Here is a 15,930-nt window from a genome sequence, read left to right as displayed (position 1 = left end):
AGGCAACGCTGTTTACGACCCCCTTCCCTTCTAGAAGCAGCTGTGGTCATGTGGTCAGAAAAAAAAGTCTAATAAAGGAGGAGTTGTACAATCTTTCGCCAGAGCGTGCCGGATATTGTACAAGAGTACAGTGTCCCGGCGTCTCTCCTCAATTGAGTCCAAATTGAATTCTGTCTCTGTTTGATTCCTTGCTTCTTGTCTTGTTTAATAGATGTCATCAGTGTTTGAACCTGACAAACACTTTTTGAAACCGATACCGATAATTTCCGATATCACATTTTAAAGCGTTTATCGGCCGATAATACTCTGCTTGCATGTCAGCAGACTGGGGTAGATCCTGCTGAAATCCTATGTATTGAATGAATAGAGAATCCTTTTGAATTGGGAAAATTTCGTTTTTGAATCGAGAATCGCGTTGAATCGAAAAAAAAAAAAGATTTATTATCGAATCGTGACCCCAAGAATCGATATTGAATCGAATCGTGGGACACCCAAAGATTCGCAGCCCTAGTAGATATTATGTGATTGGACCGGCACACAAAGGCAGTGCCTTTAAGGTTTATTGGCACTCTGTACTTCTCCCTACGTCCGTGTACACAGCGGCGTTTTATAAAGTCACACATTTTACTTTTTGAAACCGATAACGATAATTTCCGATATCACATCTTAAAGCATTTAACGGCCGGTAACATCGGCAGTCCGATCTTATCGGACATCTCTAGTTTCAATGGTCCTGGAATGTAATGTTCCTCATTAAAACGAATTGAAATGTCATTATTTTGTTCTAAGTCCCCTCAACATTTTACCGTTTTATTAAAAAACAAAAACAAACATCAAGATAAGGAGTATTATTATACTGTATTACAAACAACTACAGAAGTTTTATTGAGTAAAGTATTAATAATGTACAGCCTTTACCTTGAACACCGAACTTTCTCCCGTATCTCCAAACACACCATCAGCAGCTTTTCCGTATTTTCGTGAATAAGCCGTCTCGAAATAACCTTGTGAGTTGGCATTATCGATAAATTCTGTTTGTCATCCGCTTCTTCGTCTCAGCACTTTCTGTCACTTTCTCCGTTTCCCATGGTTGGAAAAACTAAATAGTCTAGCTAGTCACAATAAGAACATTTCAAATCCCGGTTATTTTCACCAAAATAACCACAGTTATCATTAATATCGCAGTGTTGTTCAATGCGCTGTAAAAGTTTGAAATCCTTTAACCAAATTTTGTTTAGAAAATTAATAACTGAATAAACAGGGACAAAATATCGTTCTTTGGCATAATAAACATTGAATATAAATCTGACTTCTTTAGAGATATATTTTTGTGAGTGTTTGAATATGTTTATCTTCTTCCGCCTTTATTTGTAAAGGTTTTAAAATGTTTCTTAATAATGAAATTGTCATGACTTGGTCCGGGGTGTGTGCTTTTCCAGGATGCAACGGAAAGTTGGAATGAAGGTACATGATTTATTATTATCAAAAAAAGGAATAAATGAAAGCGCGCACAGTGGCGGAGAATAAACTATGAAACCAAAAGACTATAGCAAAAAAAGTACAAACAAAAAACACGCACAATGGCGGAGAACAAACTATGAAACCAAAAAGACTATAAATATGGAACAAAAACTTACTTGGCTTGAGGAATTGACATGAAAAGAAGTATCAGGCATGAACAGAGCATAAATGTGTTGAGGTCGTCAGGACGAACAACAGAAAATGAATGAACTTAAATACTATGGACATGATTAGTGAAAGCAGGTGCGTGACACAAAACGTGAAACAGGTGCGTGACGTGACAGGTGAAAACTAATGGTTGCTATGGTGACCAGACAAGGGAGTGAAAAGACAGAAACTAAACAAAACATGACTTAAAACAAAACATGATAATACAGACATGACAGAAATGGGGATAGACGCTAATCTGTCTTGAACTCATGTTGACATTTAAACTAGCCGGCAATTAGCGAGCTAGCTTAAATGCTAACATGAATACAAGAGACATTAGGGGATGGCGTGGCACGGTTGGGAGAGTGGCCGTGCCAGCAACCTGAGGGATCCTGGTTCGATCCACACCTTCTACCAACTGTCGTGTCCTTGAGCAAGACACTTCACCCTTGCTCCTGATCATGGTTAGGGCCTTGCATGGCAGCTCTTGCCATCAGTGTGTGAATGGGTGAATGTGGAAATTGTGTCAAAGCGCTTTTGAGTACCTTGAAGGTAGAAAAGCGCTAAACAAGTATAACCCGTATATTAGCTTGCTTCTCCAGGAAATGAGCAGTGTCACCATGAGTTTTTCAAAGTGCACGATAATGAAAATTTGAAAATGTAATACTAACTGGGTTATCATTATCACGGTAATCGATACATCCCTGCTAGCTGGAGGATCACGCTAACAAGTGATACCAGGTGTTTCGGTCAGATCTTACGGGATTCACTCTGACATTCACCATGCCAACGATCGGTGGGAAAGCTCTCGAGCCAAATTCTTTGCTCGCAACCTAAAGCATAACTGACTTGCTACGCCCCTACTTTTCAGGACTCGGCCTACGGTCTTCAGGACAGGGTCTTCTAAAGCAGTGTTTTTCAACCTTTTTTGAGCCAAGGCACATTTTTTGCGTTGAAAAAATGCGGAGGCACACCACCAGCAGAAATCATTAAAAAACGAACTCAGTTGACAGTAAAAAGTCGTTCTCGCAATTGTTGGATATGACTTTAAACCATAACCAAGCATGCATGACTATAGCTCTTGTCTCAAAGTAGGTGTACTGTCACCATCTGTCTCATCACACCCTGACTTATTTGGAGTTTTTTTGCTGTTTTCCTGTGTGTAGTGTTTTAGTTCTTATCTTGCGCTCCTATTTTGGTGGCTTTTTCTCTTTTTTTGGTATTTTCCTGTAGCAGTTTCGTGTCCTCCTTTGAGCGATATTTCCCGCATCTACTTTGTTTTAGCAATCAAGAATGTTTCAGTTGTTTTTATCCTTCTTTGTGGGGACATTGTTGATTGTCATGTCATGTTCGGATGTACATTGTGTACGCCCGTCTTTGCTCCACAGTAAGTCTTTGCTGTCGTCCAGCATTCTGTTTTTGTTTACTTTGAAGCCAGTTCAGTTTTAGTTTCGTTCTGCATAGCCTTCCCTAAGCTTCAATGCCTTTTCTTAGGGGCACTCACCTTTTGTTAATTTTTGGTGTAAACATTAGATACCTTTTTACCTGCACACTGCCTCCCGCTGTTTCCGACATCTACAAAGCAATTAGCTACCGGCTGCCACCTACTGATATGGAAGAGTATTACACGGTTACTGTGCCGAGCTCTAGACAGCACCGACACTCAACAACAACACATCATTTGCAGACTATAATTACTGGTTTGCAAAAAATATTTTTAACCCAAATAGGTGAAATTAGATAATCTCCCACGGCACACCAAACTGTATCGGCACAGTGGTTGAAAAGGATCCCGAAAACTCGTTTCAAAACCCGTGGAGACCTGGCATCCCGGGCTATAGCTCCCATCTTGACTGCGTTGAAACTTTTAAGAAACATTTGAAAACTTCTCAGTAAAGCTTTTAGTTAATGCACCTTTTAACTATCATTCTTAATCCACTTTGTATCCTTTTTATGATGTTGCCCCTGTTGTTTTAAATTGAATTGTTGCTTTATAAATACAGTTTACTTACTTAACAATGAGCAAACAGTTCGTATCCCAAAACATTGTGAGCTGGGACACTCGTACAGTAGGGAAGGGATTCATTTGGCCCAATTCTTGGGTAATATCTCGCGTGAGAGGAAGTGGGGGAGTGGGGGGAGTTAATCATTTTGCAATGCAGTCTGTTGAAAATAATGGAAATTGCCACTCTACGTAGCAACTGACACAATGGTCAAAGCTAGAATTGCCATATTTTAAGATATTCAACACTCTACTGCCATCTGGTAGCTAAAGTGGACAGTCCCCCCCCCCCTCCCACCCCCAATTCATCACGTTTCATGTGTCAGGTAAACCCCAACGAATCCCCTTCCGACTGTATGCCTCGGTACCGCTGCAACTTCAATGCTCATTCACACCAACAGTTGTACTATTGTGCAGTACATACAGTCGTCCCTCGTTTATCGCTGTTGATTAGTTCCAGTCATGGCTATGATACATTAATTTCGGTGAATTGTTAATTAATAAATATTATAAATCAAATATTTATGCTCGGGCATAAAAAACCATGTAACCCTTGTGTGGTGTTCGGGTCTGTGGGACCCGTTTTCATTTTTTTATTAAAAGAAAAAATGATACAATTAATTAATGTTTCAAACTGAGACTCACTGACTTTGGCTCATTTTCTGTGATGAACATATATCAGAATACATATTTAATGACCACACACCATACACCCCACCCTACACATTTCTATTACATATAAGATGTCCGGGTCCACTGGACCCGGGGCTAATAGAAGTGTGGAAATTGATGTTCTGTGTACCACACACACACACACACACACACACACACACACACACACACACACACACACACACACACACACACACACACACACACACACACACACACACACAGAGCAGGCCTAGACAGGAGGAGGACAGAGTGTAGGTACTAGAGATGCGCGGATAGGCAATTATTTCAACCGCAACCGCATCACAAAAGTCGTCAACCATCCGCATCCACCCGAACTAACATTTAATCAAAACCGCACCCGCCCGTTGTTATATATCTAATATAGACGATGCAAGGCATTAGTGAAGTTATAAAGCTTTTGCCTGTTAAAGAAAGGAGACTGATCCAATTCAGCAGAGACATTCAATGCGTGCCACGCTGTCACGGCCCAGACGCACACCAGTGCGCAATCATCTGGGAGCCGCGCTGAGCGCACCTCCAAGCGCGCTCGCGCCACTCAAACTGCTGCAGGCAGCTGCGTTCCATCTTGTTTTAACATCCTGTGGCACTCTTCTGGGATCACGGCGGACGAAACTGCTCATGCTCAGGGTGTTTGTGGAGATTCGGGGTTTTGCACAAATGTGATGCACCATGTTAGATGTCCCGGTTTTGTGACTGTCGTAGACATAAACAGCGTCGCAGCTCTTGCAAATCACGTAGCCAGCATTACTATCATCCTGATTTACAACCTCATAAAAACGAGTCCACGCTGAACTTTTCTGGCCTTTTTTTCCCCTGGTCTTTAGTATTCCCTTTTTTAGTTTGTCGCGTACCACGTTTGCTGCCGACGTTGCCATCTCTTTTTTTTTTCTTCTTCTGTTGTGGCATATGCTGCAGGTGCCTGCTCGTTTTTCGTATGTGGGTAACAACATTTAACTATGTATATATATTTCCCAATTGGTTTAACTGCCACCCGCCTGAATCTATTTAAAATCAATTTTTTTTTTTATTTCAACCACCCGACCCGACCCGCGGATAAAATCTAATTTTTTTTTATTTCAACCGCCCGACCCGCGGATAATCCGCGGACTCCGCGGTTGTGTCCGCAAACCGCGCATCTCTAGTAGGTACACAGAACATCAGAGGGTCAAATGTGCGAGAAAATGAGAGCAGACAGTGTTGACAAACAATGTCGCAACCTTGTGTGGGAACCGCAGGTGCAAAAACACAAAAGAAGAATCCCTGTGGGATGGCAGAGGAATATTCCATGCAATGTTCATATTGTTGTTACTCAGCCAGCGTTTGTGGGTCTGATGGTACCCGTTGCATTTTGTGGCTTTTAAAGGGGAACATTATCACCAGACCTATGTAAGCGTCAATATATACCTTGATGTTGCAGAAAAAAGACCATATATATTTTTAACCGATTTCCGAACTCTAAATGGGTGAATTTTGGCGAATTAAACGCGACTGTTTTCCGTACCTTGGAGACATCATGCCTCGTCGGTGTGTTGTTGGAGGGTGTAACAACACGAACAGGGACGGATTCAAGTTGCACCAGTGGCCCAAAGATGCGAAAGTGGCAAGAAATTGGACGGAATTTGTTCAAAATACGAGGGTGTGGGGAAAGTCGACAAAAATGGTCAGTCGTTTGTTCCGCACACTTTACCGACGAAAGCTATGCTACGACAGAGATGGCAAGAATGTGTAGATATCCTGCGACACTCAAAGCAGATGCATTTCCAACGATAAAGTCAAAGAAATCTGCCGCCAGACCCCCATTGAATCTGCCGGAGTGTGTGAGCAATTCAGGGACAAAGGACCTCGGTAGCACGGCAAGCAATGGCGGCAGTTTGTTCCCGCAGACGAGCGAGCTAAACCCCCTGGATGTCTTGGCTCACACCGTCCATTATGCCACCGAAGATGATCAAGAGAAGAATATCGACCCTAGCTTCCCTGGCCTGCTGACATCAACTCCAAAACTGGACAGATCAGCTTTCAGGAAAGGAGAGCGGATGAGGGTATGTCTACAGAATATATTAATTGATGAAAACTTTATGAGATCCGCCCGGAGTTCCTTAAGGCTCTGGATGCTGTGGGGCTGTCTTGGTTGACAAGACTCTGCAGCATCGCGTGGACATCGGGGGCGGTACCTCTGGATTGGCAGACCGGGGTGGTGGTTCCTCTCTTTAAGAAGGGGAACCGGAGGGTGTGTTCCAACTATCGTGGGATCACACTCCTCAGCCTTCCCGGTAAGGTCTATTCAGGTGTACTGGAGAGGAGGCTACGCCGGATAGTCGAACCTCGGATTCAGGAGAAACAGTGTGGTTTTCGTCCTGGTCGTGGAACTGTGGACCAGCTCTATACTCTCGGCAGGGTCCTTGAGGGTGCATGGGAGTTTGCCCAACCAGTCTACATGTGCTTTGTGGACTTGGAGAAGGCATTTGACCGTGTCCCTCGGGAGGTCCTGTGGGGAGTGCTCAGAGAGTATGGGGTATCGGACTGTCTGATTGTGGCTGTCCGCTCCCTGTATGATCAGTGTCAGAGCTTGGTCCGCATTGCCGGCAGTAAGTCGGACACGTTTCCAGTGAGGGTTGGACTCCGCCAAGGCTGTTTTTTGTCACCGATTCTGTTCATAACTTTTATGGACAGAATTTCTAGGCGCAGTCAAGGCGTTGAGGGGATCTGGTTTGGTGGCTGCAGGATTAGGTCTCTGCTTTTTGCAGATGTTGTGGTCCTGATGGCTTCATCTGGCCAGGATCTTCAGCTCTCACTGGATCGGTTCGCAGCCGAGTGTGAAGCGACTGGGATGAGAATCAGCACCTCCAAGTCCGAGTCCATGGTTCTCGCCCGGAAAAGGGTGGAGTGCCATCTCCGGGTTGGGGAGGAGACCCTGCCCCAAGTGGAGGAGTTCAAGTACCTCGGAGTCTTGTTCACGAGTGGGGGAAGAGTGGATCGTGAGATCGACAGGCGGATCGGTGCGGCATCTTCAGTAATGCGGACGCTGTATCGATCCGTTGTGGTGAAGAAGGAGCTGAGCCGGAAGGCAAAGCTCTCAATTTACCGGTCGATCTACGTTCCCATCCTCACCTATGGTCATGAGCTTTGGGTTATGACCGAAAGGACAAGATCACGGGTACAGGCGGCCGAAATGAGTTTCCTCCGCCGGGTGGCGGGGCTCTCCCTTAGAGATAGGGTGAGAAGCTCTGCCATCCGGGGGGAGCTCAAAGTAAAGCCGCTGCTCCTCCACATCGAGAGGAGCCAGATGAAGTGGTTCGGGCATCTGGTCAGGATGCCACCCGAACGCCTCCCTCGGGAGGTATTTAAGGCACGTCCAACCGGTAGGAGGCCACAGGGAAGACCCAGGACACGTTGGGAAGACTATATATCCCGGCTGGCCTGGGAATGCCTTGGGATCCCCCGGGAGGAGCTGGACGAAGTGGCTGGGGAGAGGGAAGTCTGGGTTTCCCTGCTTAGGCTGCTGCCCCCGCGACCCGACCTCGGATAAGCGGAAGAAGATGGATGGATGGATGGATGGAACTGATTTTTAATGGTTTTAACCCTTCTGAAATTGTGATAATGTTCCCCTTTAATGCCTCACAATCAAACATTTTTATGTTAAAATACTGAACAGATGTTTATCTTATCCCAATAAACTTCTGTTCAGTATTTTGTGGCATTTTTGAGGTCACAAAATGCAACGGGTCCATCAGACCCACAAACGCTGGCTGAGTAACAACAATATGAACATTACGCAAGGGTTTAAATATGTTTTTAAACATGATGTCCACCCTCCAGACATGAAGGTCTTTATACATAAAGTTGGTATGGTAAATAAGACCCTTTAGTCACCTCTCCACTCATTTAATCCAATATGATAATGTTTCCTGAGGCTGAGCCAATCAGTGGCCACGATACTGAACAGCACGCTGTAAATGGTTTGATCTCCATTAGTGGCCAATACTACGGAAAGTCCTTGTAATTTGAGTTTATTCAGCCATTTTTGGCTTGAAGATTCTGAATTCAGGACCAAAGTGTACATTTTTACAATATGACAACAGAATCAGTGTTTGAATGGTTTCCAGTACTAACAAGATTTCGTCAACGTACCTCTTTTGGCGATTCGGCTTTGATAAACTGTTCGTAAATCTTCTTGGCTTTCGATGACATCCGGAACGAAGACTTGATCTTTTTGTAGTCCTCGCAGACGAGCCAGAACTCAATATTCTCATCGCTGTATTCGGACTTCAGGAAGTTGCGAAACGCCGCCAAACCATCTAAGGTGAAGAAAGAAAAGACAATATTAGACTAGTTAAGATGTATTTTCTTTGGTTCCAAACCCCCCCAACACATACAGCTATACCCTGTAAATGCTTACTCCTACTACCGTATTTTCCGGACTATAAGGCGCACTTAAAATCCTTTTATTCCCTCAAAACTTCACAGTGCGCCTAATAACCTAATGTACGGAAAAATTCTGGTTTTGCTCACCGACCTCGAAGCAATTTTATTTGGTACATGGTGTAGTAATAAGTGTGACCAGTAGATGGCAGTCAAACATACGAGATATGTGGTAAGAGGTATGACGGCAATATGACTCAAGTAAACAACACCGACATTGTATTTGTTCTAGAGATGTCCGATAATGGCTTTTTTGCCGATATTCCGATATTGTCCAACTCTTAATTACCGATTCCGATATCAACCGATACCGATAAATACAGTCCTGGAATTAACACATTATTATGCCTAATTTTGTTGTGATGCCCCGCTGGATGCATTAAACAAAATAACAAGGTTTTCCAAAATAAATCAACTCAAGTTATAGAAAAAAATGCCAACATGGCACTGCCATATTTATTATTGAAGTCACAAAGTGCATTATTTTTTTTAACATGCCTCAAAACAGCAGCTTGGAATTTGGGACATGCTCTCCCGGGGTTGAGGTGGGGGTGGGGGTTAGAGGGTAGTTGGGGTTGTATATTGTAGTGTCCCGGAAGAGTTAGTGCTGCAAGGGTTTCTGGGTATTTGTTCTGTTGTGTTTATGTTGTGTTACAGTGCGGATGTTCTCCCGAAATGTGTTTGTCATTCTTGTTTGGTGTGGGTCCACAGTGTGGCGCATATTTGTAGCAGTGTTAAAGATGTTTATACGGCCACCCTCAGTGTGACCTGTATGGCTGTTGACCAAGTATGCTTTGCATTCACTTGTGTGTGTGAAAAGCCGTAGATATTATGTGACTGGGCCGTGCCTTTAAAGTTTATTGGCGCTCTGTACTTCTCCCTACGTCCGTGTACACAGCGGCGTTTTAAAAAGTCATACATTTTACTGTTTGAAACCGATACCGATAATTTCCGATATCACATTTTAAAGCATTTATAGGCCGATAATATCGGCAGTCAGATATTATCGGACATCACTACTTAAAATCCTTTTTTTCCCCTCAAAATTTGACAGTGCACCTTATGTACGGAATAATTCTGGTTTTGCTCACCGACTTCGAAGCAATTTTATTTGGTACATGGTGTAATGATAAGTGTGACCAGTAGATGGCAGTCAAACATAAGAGATACGTGGTAAGAGGTATGATGGCAATATGACTCAAGTAAAACAACACCAACATTGTATATGTTCCATTGAAAATATAGAACGTTACACACGGCGCTTAAAAATATATCAAAATGTTTTAGTACGACTTTGATAAGCTATGAAGCCGCACCGCTTGGTGGATTGTCGGCGCATTAAACATACGAGTATTATTATGGTGTGTGTATAAGGTAAGACATATTATCTGGCATCTTGTTTGGCAATATTATGCAAAAGCAACTTTTCTTACCTTCTGGTACCTGCTGATGTGTATTTGGGATCTGCATATATCCTGATAAATTGCGCGCTTCCGCCTTTGTAGTCTTTGCCGACAATAGTCGATAGACTTATTATTTTTCTCTATCTTCTTGTTATGTGACATTCATCCTCCGCTGTTGCCATTTCTAATATAAAGTAGTGTAAAGTTCTTACTTATATACGTCAGTAAAGTCGCTATGGAAGCACTAAAACAAACCGGTGTAGTGAGTCTACATTATTCACCCAAGGAACTTTAGTTATTAGAGTTCCGGTCGGACGGTTTTTCCACGGGACACATTTCCAGCCTTGTTGTTGTTTCCGGATGAGTAGATGCTGCTCCGTTATTGATTGAAGTAAAGTCTGAATGTCATTAAAATAGTTATCTTCTTGTTATGGGACATTCATCCTGCACTGTTGCCATTTCTAATATAAAGTAGTGTAAAGTTCTTACTTATATCCGTCAGTAAACTCGCGATGGAAGCGCTAAAACAAACCGGTGTGGTGAGTTTACATTATTCACCTAAGGGACTTTAGTTATTAGAGTTCTGGTCGGACGGTTTTTCACGAGACACATTTCCAGCCTTGTTGTTTCCTGATGAGGAGATGCTAATCCGTTATTGATTGAAGTAAAGTCTGAATGTCATTAAAATAGTTATCTTCTTGTTATGGGACATTCATCCTGCGCTGTTGCCATTTCTAATATAAAGTAGTGTAAAGTTCTTACTTATATCTGTCAGTAAACTCCCTATGAAAGCGCTAAAACAAACTGGTATGGTGAGTTTACATTATTCACCCAAGGAACTTTAGTTATTAGAGTTCCGGTCGGACGGATTTTCACGGGACACATTTCCCGCCTTGGTGTTGTTTCCGGATGAGGAGATGCTGCTCCGTTATTGATTGAAGTAAAGTCTGAATGTCATTAAAATAGTTATCTTCTTGTTATGGGAAATTCCTCCTGCACTGTTGCCATTTCTAATATAAAGTAGTGTACAGTTCTTACTTATATCCGTCAGTAAACTCGCTATGGAAGCGCTAAAACAAACTGGTGTAGTGAGTTTACATTATTCACCCAAGGAACTTTAGTTATTAGAGTTCCGGTCGGACGGTTTTACACGAGACACATTTCCGGCCTTGTTGTTGTTTCCGGATGAGGAGATGCTGCTCCGTTATTGATTGAAGTAAAGTCTGAACGTCATTAAAACAGTTAGCGCCATCTTTTGACACTTCTTCCACTCCAGTGACGTGCAGTCACAAGAGGCAGGTGAGGCGGGGCCTCACCTGCCATCATGGAAAGAAAAAAAATGTAAAAAGAAAAAAAAAAAATTAAATTGTTATATGTATCCAGTGATTATACTATAAAGTTATTTTCCATTTAACTTCACCAGTTTTAGATTATTTTTATTCAAAATCGCTGAATTTTCACATTTGCCGTTCAAATACTGAGAAGAGACGGTGCGGTGAACAGCAGCCAGTTGAGGCACGTCACTCAGTGCCTCAACATGGATTCCGGACTCGGCTAACTGCTGGCCTGCTGTGCAGTGAGACCGTATTGCTATATTAATTATATTATACATTTCCATAGTTTAGTTAGCTGAGGTATATAATGTACAGTGTATTTTGTCAACAACTGTATGTGTGTAAAGTATTTCTTGTGCTGAGCGATCATAAAACGGCTGCAAAAGACGCACTGGCTGAGGCTCCAGTAATCCCGCCTCCTGCACCCCCGCCGTAGAATTGTTTTATCAACTAAAGCCCACACTTAAACTTTCCACGTGCAAGATTGAATCTATTTAAAAAAGTTATTTCATAAGAAGCCAAAAAGTGCAAAAACAATAATGTTCGTGTTGGAGGAGTTGTGAATGACTGCAGGGCCACAACATTAGGTACACCTGCAGACTGCAGGTGTATCTAATTCACAACTCCTCCAACACGAACATTATTGTTTTTGCACTTTTTGGCTTCTTATTAAATAACTTTTGTAACCTATTTTCATGGGCTTTCCTCTTTGTGATGTTAAGTTCCTGTTATGCGCTGTTATACAGTATATGCCTTGAGCTCTTATTTTGAAGGCGCTAAGAGCTGAAGTGATGACACGGAGTGGAGCGGAGGTTTTTGAAAGAAGGTAAATAAAGTGGTCCTCGTGTAAACTGGAGCCTCCGTGTTTGTTATTTTGTAGTTTCATACAGTATAGGCGACATTTATAAACCCTCGGTTACACTTTTTTAAATAGATTCAATCTTGCACGTGGAACGTTTAAGTGAAGTGAAGACTTCATTTATAAGTAAAGGTAAGACCATATTAACGTTTTTTTTATTAAATGTGCTTTTTTGTGTGCTACAGTTTGTATGTGTAAAGTTAAAGTTAAGTTAAAGTACCAATGATTGTCACACACACACTAGGTGTAATGAAATTTGTCGTCTGCATTTGACCCATCCCCTTGTTCACCCCCTGGGAGGTGAGGGGAGCAGTGGGCAGCAGCGGTGCCGCGCCCGGGAATCATTTTTGGTGATTTAACCCCCAATTCCAACCCTTGATGCTGAGTGCCAAGCAGGGAAGAATGCTGGTATGAGCTTTTAAACATAACCCGTTAACTGCTGCCAATCAAATGGTGAATAAGATTCTCTTTAGGGTTCATATGTTTGTAAATCTGACTGTGATGAAGTCAGTGCCTCACCAGCCATCAACCTCACCCCACGTCACTGGTAAACTCGCTATGGAAGCGGTAAAACAAACCGGTGTAGTGAGTCTACATTATTCACCCAAGGGACTTTAGTTATTAGAGTTCCGGTCGGACGTTTTTTTCACGGGACACATTTCCAGCCATGTTGTTGTTCCCTGATGAGGAGATGCTAATCCGTTATTGATTGAAGTAAAGTCTGAACGTCATTAAAACAGTTAGCTCCATCTTTTGACACTTCTTCCACTCCCGTCCTTGCACGCTACACCGCTACGACAAAGATGACGGGGAGAAGACGCTGCCGAAGGCGAGCCACGTAAATAAGACCGCCCACAAAACAACGCATCCAGAAGAGACTGTCAGAAAGCAAAACATCATCTATGCAACATTTTGACCAAAGAACCACCATTACATGTTATGTAGACCACAAAAAGATCGAAAAAAGACCATTCATCGGCAGTGCGCCTTATAATACCGGTGCGCCCTATGGTCCGGAAAATACGGTAACTTCATTCTGTCAGAATGCCAACCTACATTTAGAGTCGAGAAGCCTTTCCAAAGACTGTGACCATTGTTGGGTATCTTCTAAAGTTAGCCTGCTGAGAGAGAGAGAACACGTTACTGTTACTCAGCTGCAATCATATTTGGGTATTTTGACTACTAAAAAACATTTGAGGCTCCTCAAAGAACAGCGGATGACCTTGTTGTTAAAAATCCAGAGACAAATATCAAACCGTGGGGCATGAGGGTGAGCATGCTCTGCCAAAGCAAACACAGTGCATAGTTCATTTGAACCCTTCCATACGGCCATAGATGGAAATGGAAACTAAAATCTATGCAAAACACTCAATAAATCTCCTTACCTCTCAGAGCTGGATGAATGTGAGAACATGCACTGGAGACGGCACATAAAGTTTTTTCCGCTGTGCAGAGATAAAGACAATCATGAACATATATCCCTTCTGGATTGACTCGAGTGAAATTAACTTCAAAGGGAATCAGTCCGAGAACGTGGGGCATGTTATTAAACGCATACCTAGAATAGAAAACGTTAATGAGTTTGATTATTTTTAGAACGTAACCGCCACGTGTTGTTATGTCTGACGCTAAGAAGACAACACATAGAAGTTTGACTCACATGTTCTTGTTTCTCTTCTTGTCATCTCTGTCCATGATGAAGTGCTGTGCGACTGGTTGGATGATTAGGCTGGGCATTGTTTTGTTAGGTCCACACTCTCAGGACCTCGGTCCTTGTCATGCTGCAGCTGAGAGATACTTCCGAGGGTTCCCTGAACCCGGCTTCCTTTTTATACCGAGGTCTCCCGTTGCTATAGGCTGCTGGGACGCATCAGCAGCTCAGCCCCGGACTGGAAGAGGAAGCACCCTTTCCTCCGCCTCCTCCTGTTTCCCCTCTCCAAAACCACATGAAGTCACACTTTGCAGCGTTCTACCCCGATGCCTTTGCTCCATTTCACGGCCGGGTTGACATTACTTTTGGTCGGCGGCACAGACGCAAATGACGGACTGTGATAAGCAAATTGTGACCTTCGCATTAGAGCATACTTGCCAACCTTGAGACCTCCGATTTCGGGAGGGGGGGGCGTGGGGGATGAGGGGCGTGGTTGGGGGGCATGGTTAAGCGGGGAGGAGTATATTTACAGCTAGAATTCACCAAGTCAAGTATTTCATATATATCAATCAATCAATCAATCAATCAATGTTTATTTATATAGCCCTAAATCACAAGTGTCTCAAAGGGCTGCACAAGCCACAACGACATCCTCGGTACAAAGCCCACATAAGGGCAAGGAAAAACTCACCCCAGTGGGACGTCGATGTGAATGACTATGAGAAACCATGGAGAGGACCGCATATGTGGGTAACCCCCCCCCTCTAGGGGAGACCGAAAGCAATGGATGTCGAGTGGGTCTGACATAATATTGTGAGAGTCCAGTCCATAGTGGATCCAACATAATAGTAAGAGTCCAGTCCATAGTGGGGCCAGCAGGACACCATCCCGAGCGGAGACGGGTCAGCAGCGCAGAGATGTTCCCAGCCAATGCACAGGCGAGCGGTCCACCCCGGGTCCCGACTCTGGACAGCCAGCACTTCATCCATGGCCACCGGACCTGTGCCCCCCCCCCCCCCTCCACAAGGAAAAGGGGAGCAGAGGAGAGAAGAAAAGAAACGGCAGATCAACTGGTCTAACAGGGGGGCTATTTAAAGGCTAGAGTATACAAATGAGTTTTAAGATGGGACTTAAATGCTTCTACTGAGGTAGCATCTCTAATTGTTACCGGGAGGGCATTCCATAGTACTGGAGCCCGAATAGAAAATGCTCTATAGCCCGCAGACTTTTTTTGGGCTCTGGGAATCACTAATAAGCCGGAGTTCTTTGAACGCAGATTTCTTGCCGGGACATATGGTACAATGCAATTGACAAGATAGGACGGAGCTAGACCGTGTAGTATTTTATACGTAAGTAGTAAAACCTTAAAGTCACATCTTAAGTGCACAGGAAGCCAGTGCAGGTGAGCCAGTATAGGCGTAATATGATATATATATATATATATATATATAAGAAATACTTGACTTTCAGTGAATTCTAGCCATATATATACATTTATTTTATTATATATATATATATATATATATATATATATATATATATATATAAATAAGAGAAATACTTGAATTTCAGTGTTCATTTATTTACACATATACACACACATAACACTCATCTACTCATTGTTGAGTTAAGGGTTGAATTGTCCATCCTTGTTCTATTCTCTGTCACTATTTTTCTAGCCATGCTGAACACCCTCTCTGATGATGCATTCTGATTCGTCTCCTTGTTGTGTGCGCAGTTGTGCACTGCACTCTTTATAAGCCGTAGATGTTATTGTCACATATGCATGTACAGTAGATGGCAGTATTGCCCTGTTTAAGAGTGTCACAACATTGCTGTTTACGGCAGCCGGACTGCTTTACGGTAGATGAAAACGTGACTGCTGTTGTTGTCTG

General features: G+C 43.1%; 1 protein-coding gene across 1 annotated transcript in view; it reads right to left on the bottom strand.

Annotated features, from left to right (window-relative positions):
• Positions 1-14,449, bottom strand: part of LOC133616757 (regulator of G-protein signaling 21-like) — a 15,284-nt gene extending 835 nt beyond the window's left edge. Inside the window, exons 1-4 of the mRNA XM_061976346.2 lie at positions 14,045-14,449; positions 13,770-13,829; positions 13,441-13,505; positions 8,498-8,664 (exon numbers count right to left, since the gene is read on the bottom strand). Coding sequence (XP_061832330.1) covers positions 8,498-8,664; positions 13,441-13,505; positions 13,770-13,829; positions 14,045-14,121 — 369 coding nt within the window. The 5' untranslated portion in view covers positions 14,122-14,449. The remainder of the gene's footprint in view (positions 1-8,497; positions 8,665-13,440; positions 13,506-13,769; positions 13,830-14,044) is intronic.
• Positions 14,450-15,930: the final 1,481 nt, after the last annotated feature.

This window comes from Nerophis lumbriciformis, linkage group LG14 (assembly GCF_033978685.3).
Source record: "Nerophis lumbriciformis linkage group LG14, RoL_Nlum_v2.1, whole genome shotgun sequence".
NCBI classification, from domain to species: domain Eukaryota; kingdom Metazoa; phylum Chordata; class Actinopteri; order Syngnathiformes; family Syngnathidae; genus Nerophis; species Nerophis lumbriciformis.
This window is presented reverse-complemented; position numbering and strand designations above follow the sequence as displayed.